We start from the raw sequence: 15,105 nt of genomic DNA on the forward strand, positions 1-15,105 counted from the left end.
CTGAATAAATGTGTGCGCAAAGAATGCAGAAGGAATAGTACTTCCCTTCCTTCGTGTGAACACACTGTAGATGTCGCGCACTCTCACACTCTGTGACACCGAGGGGTTCACGTCTTTCGCAGGAGTAAGCCCGGCAGGTCAATCCTCTTTCGAAAGGGTTAACCTGCCCTCCCGGTGCGCGCAGTGCAAGAGTTTCTAGCCTCAAGCACCTTTTTGTGACTCACATCTCACAAATGTAAATGCACGAGTCCGCGGTAGGTTCCCGAGCAGCACCCCCCCCCCCCGCCTCGCTTCCCTATCTGAACACCTATCTCCGAGACCAGCCCCGCCACATCCTGCCCCCCGCGCTGGACAGCTCGACCCCTCCGCGCACCCCGGGGCGGCCCAGCAGCCCCTCACAGTGAACTGGAACAGCAAAGCCCCGCAGCGAGCACCCGCAAACGCGGCCTTAAAACAATAGAGGAATCCCCGGAGGGTTGGCCCGAGACCTCACCCCCTCCTGGCCAAGCTGTGGCCTCCCGCCGCCCGCCCCCTCAGCCCCTGCCCGCCGTGTGCGCATGAGCGGAGGCGCCTCCCTTGGTTCCTCCCTAGGCGAAACTTTCTAATTCCCTTCTTTGGGCTCGGGGCTGCCCGCAGCGGAGTGCGCGCTCGCACCGGGGGTGAGCAGAACAAAGTGGCTGCGCGATTTCCCCCTGTCCCCACCCCCCTCCCTCGCTTCCGTGGGAGCGGCAGGAAATAGAAGGGCCCCTCTCCTCTCTCTGAACGTTTTTGCCTTTTTTTCCCCTCCACCTCTCCAGAAAGGAAGACGGGAAAAAAGGGCAGGCGGCTCGCCGGGCGTGTTCTCCCCTCCACTGCCGGGTCCCTTTGGCTGCAGGGACCCCGACATGGAGCTACTCCAGGTGTTCGCTTTCGGTTTCTTAGGTAATTCTGTGGGAGCGGTGGGGCAGGGGAACGGCGGGCTTGAGGGAAGAAAACCTCAAAGCCGGTTGCTCCAGAGTCGTGGGAGTTCGGCAAATTGGAGAGGTACTGGGGAGGAAATTCTGCCCCTGGGATTAAACGCCACCGTCCTGGCCTCGGTGGTGTCTGGGAACCGCGCGCGCGGACCCGCATCCAGGGGCTTCCGCGGCCGTCGCTTGGGTCTTTGCACCTTCGGCCCCTTAACGCTGGGTTTCCCCACCGCGCGGGGGCAGGCTCCAGGGGTGCAGGGCCTCGCCACGAGGACTCTTCCGGAGCCCGTTTCACGGGAAAGTGCCCGAGCTCAGTGCAGGCTTCGTCCTGGGAACCGATTGGGGCCATGTGGCTTTAATTTACTCTCGCCGTTTGCCTCCGGATGGCACCAGAAACAGCTAGACCCGGAGCTTTCCTGGAATGGCGAAGCGTGCAAGCCACTCCAGAGCCGCAGGGATAGTCCATTCGCCCCTCGCTCGGAAAAGCGGCCTCAACTGCAAGCTCCGCACTTCGCTCCGGGCCGAACGCCCGGAACCGTCGCGCGCGCGCGCGCACACCCACCACTCGAACCTCCGCGTTCACAGATGTCCGCGGGCACACACACGCACGCTCATACCGAGGATGCACAGGCTGCTGCGAGCACGCGGGTGTGCGGCGTTGGGCGGCCCGCATCTCTGGGCCCAGCTCCCGGCATGTCGAAGTGGCGGTCCTTACAGCCACATTTTGTGATGAGAGCTGCTACCCCGGGCGGATCAGGGTGGGCGCAAGCGTCAGTGGGTTTCCCGGGAGTGATGCTCTCGAATGAAGGACAACCGTGATGACGTCTCTGTTTTTCTTTCCGCATCGTCCTCCTCACCACATCCCTGCCTTCCTGGCCCCTTCCTCGCTCATCTTTCCATTGTGTCTCTCTCCCTTGTGTGCATTCTGCTTTCTTGTGAATCTACTCTACCCCCGCCCCTCCTTGTTCTTGCTCTCTGCTCGTGTCCCCAACCCTGTCACCAACCCCGCCTGCAGCCCTGTGCGGAGCCCGAGTGCGCGCTCAAGAACCTGAGTTCAGCTATGGCTGTGCCGAGGGCAGCTGCTACCCGGCCACGGGCGACCTTCTTATCGGCCGAGCGCAGAAGCTCTCGGTGACCTCGACGTGTGGGCTGCACAAACCCGAGCCCTACTGTATCGTCAGCCACCTCCAGGTGAGGGCGGAGAGACTTGCTCACGGCTCAGCTCGCGCCGCCTCCGGTCCAGACCTGAGGGGCAGGCCCAGGGGACTCCGCATCCTGCTAGCTATCCAGATAGGAAGCGCGGCCAGTCAGGGAGTCCCGGGATCAGGCTGGTAGTTCGCCCTTCTCCCCATCTCAGTTTGCACAGTCTCATCCGCCAAACATTTCCTGCCGCTTCCGCGCGCTAGCGGCGCGCCTTAGACCTGACCCTGGGACTCCAAAAGGACCGATTTTTTAAAAATCTTTACTTTTTGGAAGTGTTTCTTAAAAGCAGTTTTATCTTTTCTTTTTTATACTGAACAATGATCTTGGATTTTCCCCGGAATTATCACTTGGTTAAAGGGTATCCACTCACAGACGCCTTGCACGGTGACCCAAGTCACTGAACCTATTTTTCTTACTAAGTGGTGTTTCCACCTACCTGTATTAAATATCAGGATCAGATACTTTATTTTTTTTTAAATGCCCTGGTTCCGTGGTACCCTGACAGAAGAGGACCAAATGACGTTTCAGCCCAAGCCCATTGCCGTCTGGTCAATTCCAGCCCATAGCGACGCTATAGGACAGAGTACAACTCCGTAGCACTTAATGGCTACACCACCAGGGTTTCCTGACGTTTCAGGGTGTTTCTAACAGTGTGTTTTTCAAAAGCAGTTTGCTAAAAGTGGATCCAGATTTTAGATTTCAGAGGTCATGTTTTACAAAGTCAAAACTAATTTTAAAAGATGGCAGGAAATATAAAGTATCCAGAATCAGAATGTCTTTCCTTGATTAAAACAAAAAGAGAGAAGCTGATATCTGGCCTCTAACATAAGCTGAAGGTGTTAGTGTCACATGCAGGGCAAGCTCCAGGCCAATTGCTCTAATTTTGGTCACTCCACCCATCTGTAGATCTGCCCTTCAGAAAGACAGAGTGTTGTGTGGTTTGCACAGGAGATGCCTTAAATTGGAGTCACTTTTACAAAATGTTAAGAGAACCCATTCTGGAGACCTGATATATTAAACTGAAGGAATGTGGTAAAGTGGATTCTACTTATTTGCTTCCAGGTTTATACAAAGATGTCTAGACTGCTTCCTTCTGATTAGAAGGGAGGCTATAATTACACTTGCTTTTTTTTCGAAGTTCTGGTAATTGTTCCCTGTACTAGTTTCCTTGACTACAAGTTAATGAAGGCAGCTGATGTTATCTTTTCTAATATTAACATTTAATTTTTACCTGAAATATTGTGCTACCATTCAGAGACCTAAACATCCTGTAAATGAATCAGCAGACTCTGAAACCAGCTTCGACAAGAATGAGAATTGGACTAATTGTCTTAAAAGCAGGTAGAGCCAGACTCTCTTGTTTTTATAATTAACCATGAAATCTTGGAGTGTGTTTTAATTTTTCACAGATAAAAGGACCTAAAAGAAAGGACTGGGCAGCCACTTTTCTCAAACATTTAATGGGTACAAAAATTGAGGCAGGGAGCTTGTTTTGTCCAGGGTTCCACTGCATCCCTGATTGTCCGGTCTCTACTTTTTAGTTCAGAAGCCGTGGTGGTGCAGTGGTTTAAGCACTTGGCTGCTAACCAGAAGGTCAGCAGTTCAAACCTACCAGGCACTCTTGGGGAGAAAAGACCTGGCCATCTGCTCCCATAAAGATTACAGCCTAGAAAACCCTATAGGGCAGTTTTACTCTGTCATACAGGGTCTGCTGTGAGGTGGAATAGACTCAAAGGCACAGAACAACACTTTTTAGCTAATACATCTTGCCAGTCTCCAAATCCTTTTTGGAAGAAGATAATAACTAACAAAATAATAACTAACTAGATAAATACAAATTTAAAAGTGCAGTCTTGAAAGAATATCACCCTTGCTGAAGCACCATTTCTAAGATGTATGCAGGTCTCTCTAGATTTCACCCTTAGCATTATTTTCAGACTTAAGAAAAATATGCCTTTCAGGAAGTCAGACATAGACCAGAACTCCATGTGAAAAAGGGAACTAGGAAGCCATATTGTTTATTGTTCACTATTTTTTTTTTTATGATGAAGTATGAGGAGGGTTCCCTGAACTCTCCTGACCCAACTGCTAGGGTGGCTGTGGTTCCCATTTTGGGGAAAAGGAAAATGAGATGAGAAATTCAGAGCTACTCTGAAACTTAAAGTCTACACTGTGAGTCAGAATTCGCTTGATGGCAGTGAGTCAGTAAAAAAAAAAAAAAAAAGTACAGTACCTTAATTCTGAAGTCCGTGAATGTTGCAAACTCATAACACATTCAGCTGCTAACCAAACAGTTGGAGGTTCGAGTCTACATAGAGGCACCTTGAGAGAAAGGCCTGGCAATCTACTTACAAAAAAAATCAGCCATTGAAAACCCTGTGGAGCACAGTTCTTTGACACACGTGGTGTCGCCATGAGTCAGAATTTACTCAGAGGCATCTGTTTTTTTTAAATCATAATTCCAGGAGTAAAGGTACAATTCGAGGCTTCTTGGGTTGTCCCCAGGCTATGGCAGTCCCCAGTAGAGCAGGACAGCCCAATGCCACCTTCCCCAGATTTTTTGAGCAGTGTGTAGGTTAGCGTTCGTGCTGCCACCTCTGATTCACTGTTTGAGCAGATTAGGAGCTAGGAACTCTTGTTCTCTAAATCCCAAACCCGCTGTAAATACTTCTGCGTTATACTTGATTTCTGCCTTATTTAGGTTTTGGAAAATCAGGTTCTCTTTTTTCTCTCATTTTCAGTTTGCTTCGTATCAGCAACAATTCTCTAATACCTCTTTCACCTTTTACTTTAGAGTAAGCTTCTCTAGCTATTTATTGGAATTGAAGTTTAAGCCTAAAAACTTGATTTTGATTAAATTAATAGTTTATGGAAACAATGCCCTCTTTTACTTTTGACCTTGACTTTTCAGAGAGGAAGGAATTCTTTTCAGGAGTGTTTTAGACTTGGTAAATTAAAGTGATAGGCATGTGATGAGGTAAGTCATTTTGCCACATTCATTTTTCTTGATGCAGGTAGGCTAAATCTTACACTGTGGGTTTGATGAGTTGTTTTTGTCAACTTGTGAGATTCCTTACAAGACTCATGAAATTAACTTTGTTTTCAGGAGGATAAAAAATGTTTCATATGCGATTCACAAGATCCTTATCACGAGACCCTCAATCCTGATAGTCATCTCATTGAAAATGTGGTCACCACATTTGCTCCAAACCGCCTTAAGATTTGGTGGCAATCAGAAAATGGTATGTGGTCTGTGTGGGAACAAGTTCCATGGGGTGTGATTGGATGGTAACCTGGTTGGGGGTTACAGGCTCTTGAGTGTGTGTAATTACCAGTGGATTCTTTGTCCTGTAATTACGGCCTTTGACAGATTTATTGCCTAGGGCACTAACTTCTCTTGGTAAAATCTGATACTCCTTCCTGAAGCATGCACTTCCTATAAGAAAGCCGTCTTTCATGCTGGACCAAAGGAGTGTTTGGTAGTCTTCATCCTGAGAGGGGCTTTCAGGGAGTGTGTGTATGTTGGTGAGCAGGGTGCAGTCCGGGGAGGGCGTGGGAAGGCCCTGTACTATCTCAGGCCTTTATTCTTCCGCAAAACATAGCATCTTTCATATTGTTCAACCCCGAAGGAAAGGGCAGATTGACAGTCCCCCGGCCCCCGCTTCTGTCTAAAGAAAATTTAATACAGTACTGTGAAGGAGACTTTGATACCATTTTTCAAAGACTCTGTCAACATGAACATGACTTAGTTTCCCCAGTGGCCCCTTTTCCTTTCTTTGTCCTTTGGATCTTGGTTTAATAAATTCACCAAGTAGGGTAAATTACTATTGCAGTGAAAAAATGAGCCCAGATTAATTTCACATTTGTTTCACACTTGAATGCTGAAATTTGGACAATAAATGTATAGTATGTTTGTTAATTAACAAAGTATCATTAAATTAAAAAAATTATGAGAACCTCTCTCAAAGCATTAAAACTAAACCTGGCCGTAAAAAGCACTGGATACCGCTAGATCATTTTATTGTAAGCCCTATACCTGAAAAGTGTTTGGATGCTTGCAGTCCTTTATCATTTTTAAAGAAAAACTCCCCCGATAGACTTTATTGTCATTGACTGTTAAATTGCACCTGTTTTCTAGAAGTCTCTTGGTTCCTAGCAAGGGTATTCATAGGTTGGTCTTGGGCATCCATTGGTTACAAACTTGATTGCGATAGACTGCTCCGGAGAAAGCACGTGTCATTTAGAGCTGTGTTAATTCTTACAGGAGAATATGTGGGTTGATAGTTAAGTGTGAAGCAGAGTTTTCTATAAATCTGCACTTGAGTCACAGAGGACTTCTGAAATAGCATAGCGCTTACTGTAAGCAGGGACTAGAAGTAATTCCTGTCTGCTCACGTTCTTCCAGTGAAATGGAAAGACCATTAGAAAAATGCCTAAAGGGTAGGATCAAGACCGTTCCCACTTTAGTCGATAGACAGTAAAACATTTTGTCACGCGCTATAGTTCCATAGCACGTGAAAACCCTGGTGGTGTAGTGGTTAAGAGCTACCTCTGTTAACCAAGAGGTTGGCAGGTCGAATCCACCAGGCACTTTTGGAAACCCTGTGGGGCAGTTCTACTCTGTCCTGTAGGGCCCCTATGAGTCGGAACTAACTTGACGGCAGCGAGTTTAATTTTTGGTTTTATAGTTCTATAGACAGATTTTTCTTAATTATGCAATGAGCAAATTGATGACTACACCTTTGAATTTGTGGGGCAAAAGAGGCCAAATGCTAGAAAGAAGGAATTTTTAAATAAGAGGGCTTGAGTTCTCTGCCACTTTATCATAGGAGATTGGATGAGGTTAGTCTTTAGAAAGTCAGGCTGATTGTTACTGTATCCCGTCATCTTTCAGTTGCCTGATAGTTCACAATTAAAGACTTCCTTTGTTAATTTGTTTTATCTATTTTCTGTGTGTTTTGTACAAGTTGCACTTATACATGGCAGCACTAAATTATCAGTGCTCAGGCACAAAAATGGACTGGGAGTGTACAGGTACTTTTAATATACCTTTCACAATGATCCATTTCTAGGTTTAACATAATCAAATATATTATAGAAGAATGATCTTGTTTCTCTTCTCTGTGTATTTTTCTCCCCATATTTAAAAAAACAAACCAAAAAACTGTGGTCCTTTATCAGGTTATCAAACCTAAAATGCTGTGTGTTTTTGGTGAATGCATTGCAGCCTATGTTCTTATTACAGAAATGGCACTAGCCTTGCTTTGTACTTTAGATTATTTCCTTATCTCTTAATTTTGAACAAATATTGCAGGTTTTTAAAAGCCTGGCAGAGCAGAGACATATTGCTGCTTAGCTTACATTTTCACTCAAAAAATAAATGTCCAGAGTAGGTTTGTAATATGGGTCTTTTAATAAGTTAGATAAGGTTAGTTAGTATGATGATAATTTTTTTTTTTTTAAACATTCCAGCTAACTCATATCCGTTCCAGTGACCACTTTTCCCCCCAGTGGACTTGGCAGTTGTCCAGCAGGAGAGTTTATTTCAAAAAGTCCTACTGATTTCCTGAAAATACACCATTCTGTGACATGATTCATTCTGACACATTCCTGTCTTCCTGCATTTAAGACTTCTTTGGCTGAGAGATGGACCCCAAATGTTTTCTCAAACACAGGAAACGTGGAAAGATCTCCTTTATCCTACAGTCAGGCTTGAGGGCCATAGAAATTGGGGAGGGGGTGCTTTCCATTGCTGGAATTCCAGTGGCCTCTTTAGTGTGTTAAAGCTGGGGCAGGTTGACCCTCAGGGCATGGTGCAAAGGCTCATTTGTTTGTTCAGGCTTTGGCCTGAAAGGGGAGATGTTAGTATTTGTTCTGGACCAGTTTATTTATTTGGCCGACTCTTTGTCCCTTTGGCATTGTTTTTCAATTGTGGCAGTGCATTCAAAGGCTTCCCCATTCTAGACCGGTTTTTCTAAATTGGAATATAGCTACCATATGTGGTAGGCTCTTATTTATTTTCCTTGCTGCTGCAGAGGAAAAAAGGAATATTTGTGTTTCTACTGGAAGAGGATTGTGTCCAGTGCTTCAGACTGCAAGCTGACCCCCTACTGTGCACAGGAAGTGCCTCCCGCCTTTCCCCTTTGGCTCAGGGGATCTAGAAGCTGTTTCATTTCTTTCTAAGCAAAGGATGTCTTTCTTGACAGCAACGAGAGGCCTTCTGCCAGACATCTTGCTCTTAGGAGCAGACTCAATTATGTGGAACTCCAGAAGGATTTATAGACACTGAAGAGTCAATCTGACTGGAGCCTTGCCACCTGAATCAGTGCAGTGGTTTATTATCTTCACCTTCTGCCTAAGGTAGAATGCAAAGAGGATTTCCAGGAAGAACCTAAAGATCATTTTAAACAATAGCTTCAGCTGTTCACAGCTGTTCCTGTTTACCTTACTGTTTCCTTTTTCTTTTAACTTTTTGAAATTTTTAATCTCCTGTAGGTGTGGAAAATGTAACAATCCAACTGGATTTGGAAGCAGAATTCCATTTTACCCATCTCATAATGACTTTCAAGGTAAGGAATCCATAACTTTCTCCCAAATGACATGTGAGAACATTGTGTAATTCCCCTTTTGAAATGGATGTGTGAATTGACCTAAGAACTTGAATATTATCATTTCCATAAATTGAGATAATTGAGCAGCTTTTTAAATGCGGGCATGGATAACTACAGTTAGGAAATACTCTATCTTCATGGCATTAAGTAGAGAGAGCCACTATTCTGAGGTAATTCAACTGTAAACTTTTAATTAGATGTCTTTTTATTTCCCCATGGAGAGAGGCAGCTTTGACTCTCCCCCAGACCACAATAAAACATCTGGAGAGTAAATCCCTGATCCCTTGTGTTTATGTGTTAATGCTGAGTTTGGTAACTGAAAAGGAAGCATATTATCTTTGGTTTTCAGGGTGTTGCAAAATTTGTGGGAACAGTTATACTGTTCCTTAAAAAATGCACACGCCTTCTTAAATGTGGCTTTTCTCACCGTTTTTCTTTTAGAAATGTAAAATGACTCCAGGACTAGGGAATTTCTCTGTACAAAGTGCCTTTGTTTCTTCTGAAGCAGCTGCCTGGAAATGACAGACTTCACATGGCTTAAAGTACATGTTGCTGCACATAAAACCCATCATTTACTTATTGCTTTTCAGATTAAAATCACTTTGAATAGTTTTTTCAGTTGGAGTTGGGGGTCTCATTTGCACCCTCTCAGGTTAGGAAAAGTTGCCAGGGATAGATTTACCATATGGGCAAGGGGTGTCGTTAAAAGTCTCAAAAGTGTCCTCTACCAATGCCTGGGAGGCCAAGGAGCAAGGGTGGCTCTGGAAGTCAGAGTGTAACCAGGGGGGACATTGGGACTGTGCAGTTCCTAGTCCTGAGCTCTTCATCCCTGTGTCCACCCCCCAGTAATCTGCTGTCGTGCCAGGGCAGGAAGGTTGCGCCGTGACCTTGATGCCTGATAAAAAGAGTGGTGGGGAGGGCCTTCATGAAACCTCTGCATTTAAGACTTCTTTGGCTGAGAGATGGACCCCAAATGTTTTCTCAAACACAGGAAACGTGGAAAGATCTCCTTTATCCTACAGTCAGGCTTGAGGGCCATAGAAATTGGGGAGGGGGTGCTTTCCATTGCTGGAAATGTGTCCTTCAGGTCCGAGCTCGTGCATGAAAAGCACCTTTGCGGTTGGACTCCTTGTCACTCAGACCCTTGTCTCACTCATAACCACACGCTCAACCCAGCGGTTAGAATTTAAACTCAGCCTCACATAGGGATTCTCATGCTAAACAACACCTAAAAGTACTCAAAATCACCTTTGTTAACATTTTTTGGTCCCATCTTTTGGACTGACATTTTACTTTGGAAAGGACATCTCTTAGCATACATGGGTAGTTCTGAGTTCATTTATATTCAAAAGTCCTCTGGGTCCGTGTTCTGTAGTTGAATACTCATTTCAGATGAAAACAGTGGGCCAGAGATGTAATTGTGCATGTAAGTGCCAAAGGCTTACTAGAGGAGGTGGTGATTGAACTGAGACTCAGGAATGGGCACAAGAAATCAGACGTTAGTTTATGGGAGGAAATGTGTCCTTCAGGTCCGAGCTCGTGCATGAAAAGCACCTTTGCGGTTGGACAGACTTGGGTATGAGTCCCCGTTCTGCTCCTTCCTGGTATGTATCACTGGAGCTTTGGCTTTCTCACTGCTAAAGTGGGAATAATACCTAGTTTACAGGGTTCTGTGCGATAACCCTCTGAGTTAGGAGTAGGGAGAACCTTGCTGCCGTGGCGTGTAGTGGAGACTTGATGAATAGTTCTTATATATGCTGATGCTTAACATGTGGTGATTGCTGTATACATATGAGTGAGTGAAGTGAGTGGATTAATGAATTCAACAACCTTCTGTTTGCAAGAGACTGCCCTCACCCTGTGAAAGAGCATGATCACTGTTCTCCAGGAGCTTCCCATGTTACAAAAGAGAAGGATATACTTGCAGATAATTTGTAATACTTGACAGAATGTGCTGGCTGCTATAACAGCAGTTCAGACAGTGAACATTGTATTAGCATGGAGGGAGGTGGGATTAATTTTCACCTGGGAAAGGGAGACAGTCTCACAAGCAGAGGACTAGGCTTGCATTTGATCTGGGCCAGGAAAAATGAGCAGGATTCGGTGTGAGGACATGGAGGGATATGCCATTCTTGGCAGAGGAAACAATCTGAGAGCAAAGTCGTTCGTGGTGGTGGGACAGTTCAGAAAGCATTTGCTTAGCGAGTACTATGTAGCTATTCCTCAAGTGTGAGGTAGTGCTGGAAAGAAAGGGAGGTAAACGTGAACAGCAGATTAGAGTCAGAAGGACCTTGACTCCATGCTGATCAGTGTGAGCTTTATAGGAAGTAGGGAGCCATTGGCAAGGAAATGCGAACTAGGAAATGAGAGGAAGGTAACCCAAGAGGAAATGAGGAGGGACTGGGACAGAGAGAAGAGAGGGCAAGTTGGGAGGCTCTTGTTGAGGTAAGTGTGAATGGAGGGCTTGACTTAGGAGAGGGTTGGTTTAATGCAAAGGCTGGCTGTGATTCTCAGGTAGGAGGGCACTTCCTCCTGCAACCCAGGAGTCCTATCGGTATTACTTGGAAAGATTTTGCAGATCACATATATCCCCTTGTTGCCAAACTTTGATAACCTCTGCTACAACTGCCTATGGGAATCATTGCCGTGAGGAGCCCCTGTTTTCTAAGGGCAGCCAGTTAGGTCCTTTAGAATCAAAGATTGAGCCATGAACTGGAAAGAGCATAAATTCGAAAGATTAGAAGCAGAACAGCGGAAAGAAGAGCTGGATAAACTAGGAGGTTGGTGATACTATTAGTAGTAGTGAGGACAAGAAGAGAATAGAGGTTGGGGTGAGAATGAAGAATACTTACTCTTACCCGTAGTTGTCAGCAAAACTCATAGGCTAGCAAAACTCAGTATATACAGTATGTGTTTGTGTAGTAGCTAGATGTTTCAAAACTCATAGCTCTTTTATTATAAATTTGGAGACAATTGTGCAGAAACTAAGGCCTGAGAAGGTTGATGAATAAACAAAGGAGAGTAGAAAGACTTTTGTTCTTTAAGTAAAATGTGTTCCAGTTTCCAGCAGCTTCTTAGCGCCACAGGAAATTGAGTAACTCATCAATGGCCCTTTGGGACTTGGAGGTTTCCAGAAGGGTGGGAGAAGGAAGCACAGCCAGGACTAGTTTGAACACTTTTCTTCCTTACTCCCTTTTGACCCAGAGACACCAGACAAGGCTTCCCTCCCCAAGTCTCTCCCTAAGTACCCCACCCAAGAGCCTGGCCTTATAGGGAGTTCACCATGCTTCCTTGGCACATGTCGTTCAGTTTTTTTACTTTTCCTTTTAAAATTCTAGTCTAATATTCTCTTAGGTTTAGTAAAGTACCCTTTCCTTATATTCCTGAATAGGTGGAAAATTAAGAACCTGAGCAATTAGTAAGCAAGGAAGTCCAAAATCTATCAGAATGTGATCTCCCATTTTCTTATCCTTGACTACTTTTATCAGAGAAAAGACCAGCAGGGTTCATAAGGAAGGGAAAAGTGGGCTCAGGCATGTACTAGTTCTCACTATTAGCTCTCACTTAAATTTCTATTAAGCATTGATTTTAATTGAAAAGTAAGTGTCTTTATTCAGGTTCTGTCTTCCAGGTCAGTTTAACTCATTTGCTCTTCCTCCATTGTAATTGGACTTCCGCTTCCCGTAATGCACTCACCGTGTTCATCAGTGCTGAAGCATTTGACCATTTGCCTATTTTTAGTGCTTATTCTGCTCCGTCCCGTGAGGATTAAATGAAAAAATGTAATTAAAGTTCCTGACATCACTCTCTTTCCTTCTTTGTGTAGCCTCTCATAAATACTTTTTCCTAAAACTCTTCTTTGGCTCCCTTTCATTCTTGTTTTTTGCTTTCGGGGGGAAATTCCATACTTGGAGGTTTCAATACTGTGCATACACAGTGACTCCCAAGTCCATATTTCAAGCTTCGTTCTTGTACCTGAGTGCCATACCACTATTTCTAATTGTCCTGTGGGCGTCGCCATGTTGGTAACCCTGGCACACCTCACTTGTAAAACCAAAACCAAATGCCTTTGCTCTTTTCCCATGTCTTTGTTATAGGTAACACTGTCCACCCAGCTGCCCAAGCTAAGATGCCTGTGTTCCTTCTCTCTCTCACCTTTTCCACTGAAATCTAATTGTTCACCAAGTGTAATTCAATATACCCTGTCTCCCCTAAAGTCTCAGAGCAGTCAATCCCATCCCTTTCTTCCTATCCCTGTGTAATTACTTGAGTTAAGACCTTCATCTTTTTTTCTATTGTAATCACTCCCTACTTGGTTTCCCTGCATCTTATTTTTTCCTTGTCTGAAAACCCTACCACAAGAGTTATTTTTCTAAACTAATCTGAGCATTTCATTCTATCTGCTTAAATCCTACAGTGTTCCTCATTTATTGCAGATAGAGTAAATCCCTTACCATGACAATCAAATTCCTTCCTATTCCGGCCCAGCCAGCCTCTTGTGCACCTTGCAGCTGCCTTCACCCCCTACCTGGACCCTTTTAGGATCCAGCTTGATGCCATCTTCTCTGTGAAGTATTCCTCAGCTTTTTGAGTTAGTAGTTCCTTCCTCTTGTTTTCCCAAAGCACCTGCATGTGACCCTGCTGTGGCTTTGACGTACTGTATTGTAAATGATGTATAACCATATCTGTACCTTTACTGGACTGTCTGTAGCACATAGAGAGCATATAGACCACCGTCTGGTACCAAGTAGGTAATCATTACACATCTATTGAGTGACTGAATGAATGAATGAATGAGCATTCAGACTAACCAACTGTATTGTGGACTTGATGACTAAATATAACAAAATTTGTTTGCTGTTAAGGCCAGTTTCTGAACAGCTTCTAAAGAGAAGCAGAGCTTAAGAATCTCGTAGGGTGGGAAAGTGCAAAATTTAGAGGCTAAACACTTTCTTTGCAAAAAGAGGCTTCATGGAACAGCTTGAAGTATTTGAAATGCAGCCACAGTCTGAAATACCAACCACATGCAGTCAGAGCTTGTGGCACACAGTTGAGTGATATTTTTAAGTAAGATTTTAAAAAATACAGATTACTAGTAAAAACGTCAAACATGCCTCTTTCTTCCTGCTTCTAGACGTTCCGGCCAGCTGCTATGCTGATAGAACGATCGTCTGACTTTGGGAAAACCTGGGGTGTGTACAGATACTTTGCCTATGACTGTGAGAGTTCGTTTCCAGGCATTTCAACCGGCCCCATGAAAAAAGTTGATGATATAATTTGTGATTCACGATATTCTGACATTGAACCTTCAACGGAAGGAGAGGTTTGCTTTTTTTTTTTTATGTTCTACTTGCAAACTGACCTTTTGATCTTTGCAGAAATACCAATTACTCTTATATCTATTTTTAGGTGATATTTCGTGCTTTAGATCCTGCTTTCAGAATAGAAGATCCTTATAGTCCAAGGATACAGAGTAAGCTTGTTTTCAAATAAAGGCTTTGGTGGGAAATGACAGTCGCAGAAGAACTATTACCCAGAGCACTAGTACCCAGAGTCTAAATATTCAGTGCTAAATCTGCTCTCTTCATTGTCTTCCGTCCTCTGCACTACCCTACCTCAGGTTCTTGAAATTATTACTAACCAAAGTCCTCACCCATGGGGACAGTCTTGATAAAAGTTTTATGTCATAAGTACTCGAACAATTTCTGTGACCATAATTCTTTCTTTTATTGCTCAGTATATTAATTAGGGTATAGATTAAGCTGTTGTGACAAAATATCCCCTAAAAATACAGTGTCTCGAAGATAGAAGTTTATTTCTCTCTCACAAAGTCGCCCAGAGGGGTTTCCAGAGAACCGTAGTTCTGTTGCCGCAAGTAGGGTTGCCGGTTCCGATGCCACATGTCGCGCTGAATGCACTTATAAAAGTATTCGTTGTTTATCTGAAATTCAGATTTAACCGGGTGTTCTGTATCCTTAGTTGCTACATCTGGCAACTTCAGCGGTAAATTCACCTGGGTTGCCAGGCTTCTTCTCTCTTATAGTCATAATCCACATGGTCAGAGCTAGACCACCACACCATGTTCTTGTTCCAACCTATGAGAACTGGGGAAACGGAGGGCAAGCAGCTTCCATGTAAAGATGAGGCATGGAAGTTGTACCCATCTGTTTGCATCCCGTTGGCCAGAATTAGTCACATGGCTATACTGCCAGAGTGGCTGGAAAACATCTCTCGCTGGGTGGCCATGTGCACTGCTGAAAGTCTTGAGGGTTCTTATTGTTAAAGGAAGAAGGGAAGAAATAACGTGGCAAAATTAGAAGTCTCAGCCATGCTCAATAAGATGA

General features: G+C 44.4%; 1 protein-coding gene across 1 annotated transcript in view; it reads left to right on the forward strand.

Annotated features, from left to right (window-relative positions):
• Window positions 1-575: 575 nt before the first annotated feature.
• The window catches only part of LAMB1 (laminin subunit beta 1), an 83,171-nt gene continuing 68,641 nt past the window's right edge, over window positions 576-15,105 (forward strand). The window contains exons 1-7 of the mRNA XM_049893058.1: window positions 576-659; window positions 798-921; window positions 1,963-2,138; window positions 5,257-5,392; window positions 8,646-8,719; window positions 13,896-14,084; window positions 14,171-14,234. Of these exons, the coding sequence (XP_049749015.1) occupies window positions 885-921; window positions 1,963-2,138; window positions 5,257-5,392; window positions 8,646-8,719; window positions 13,896-14,084; window positions 14,171-14,234 (676 nt within the window). The 5' untranslated portion in view covers window positions 576-659; window positions 798-884. The remainder of the gene's footprint in view (window positions 660-797; window positions 922-1,962; window positions 2,139-5,256; window positions 5,393-8,645; window positions 8,720-13,895; window positions 14,085-14,170; window positions 14,235-15,105) is intronic.

The sequence above is a fragment of the Elephas maximus genome, chromosome 8 (genome assembly GCF_024166365.1).
Source record: "Elephas maximus indicus isolate mEleMax1 chromosome 8, mEleMax1 primary haplotype, whole genome shotgun sequence".
NCBI lineage: Eukaryota > Metazoa > Chordata > Mammalia > Proboscidea > Elephantidae > Elephas > Elephas maximus.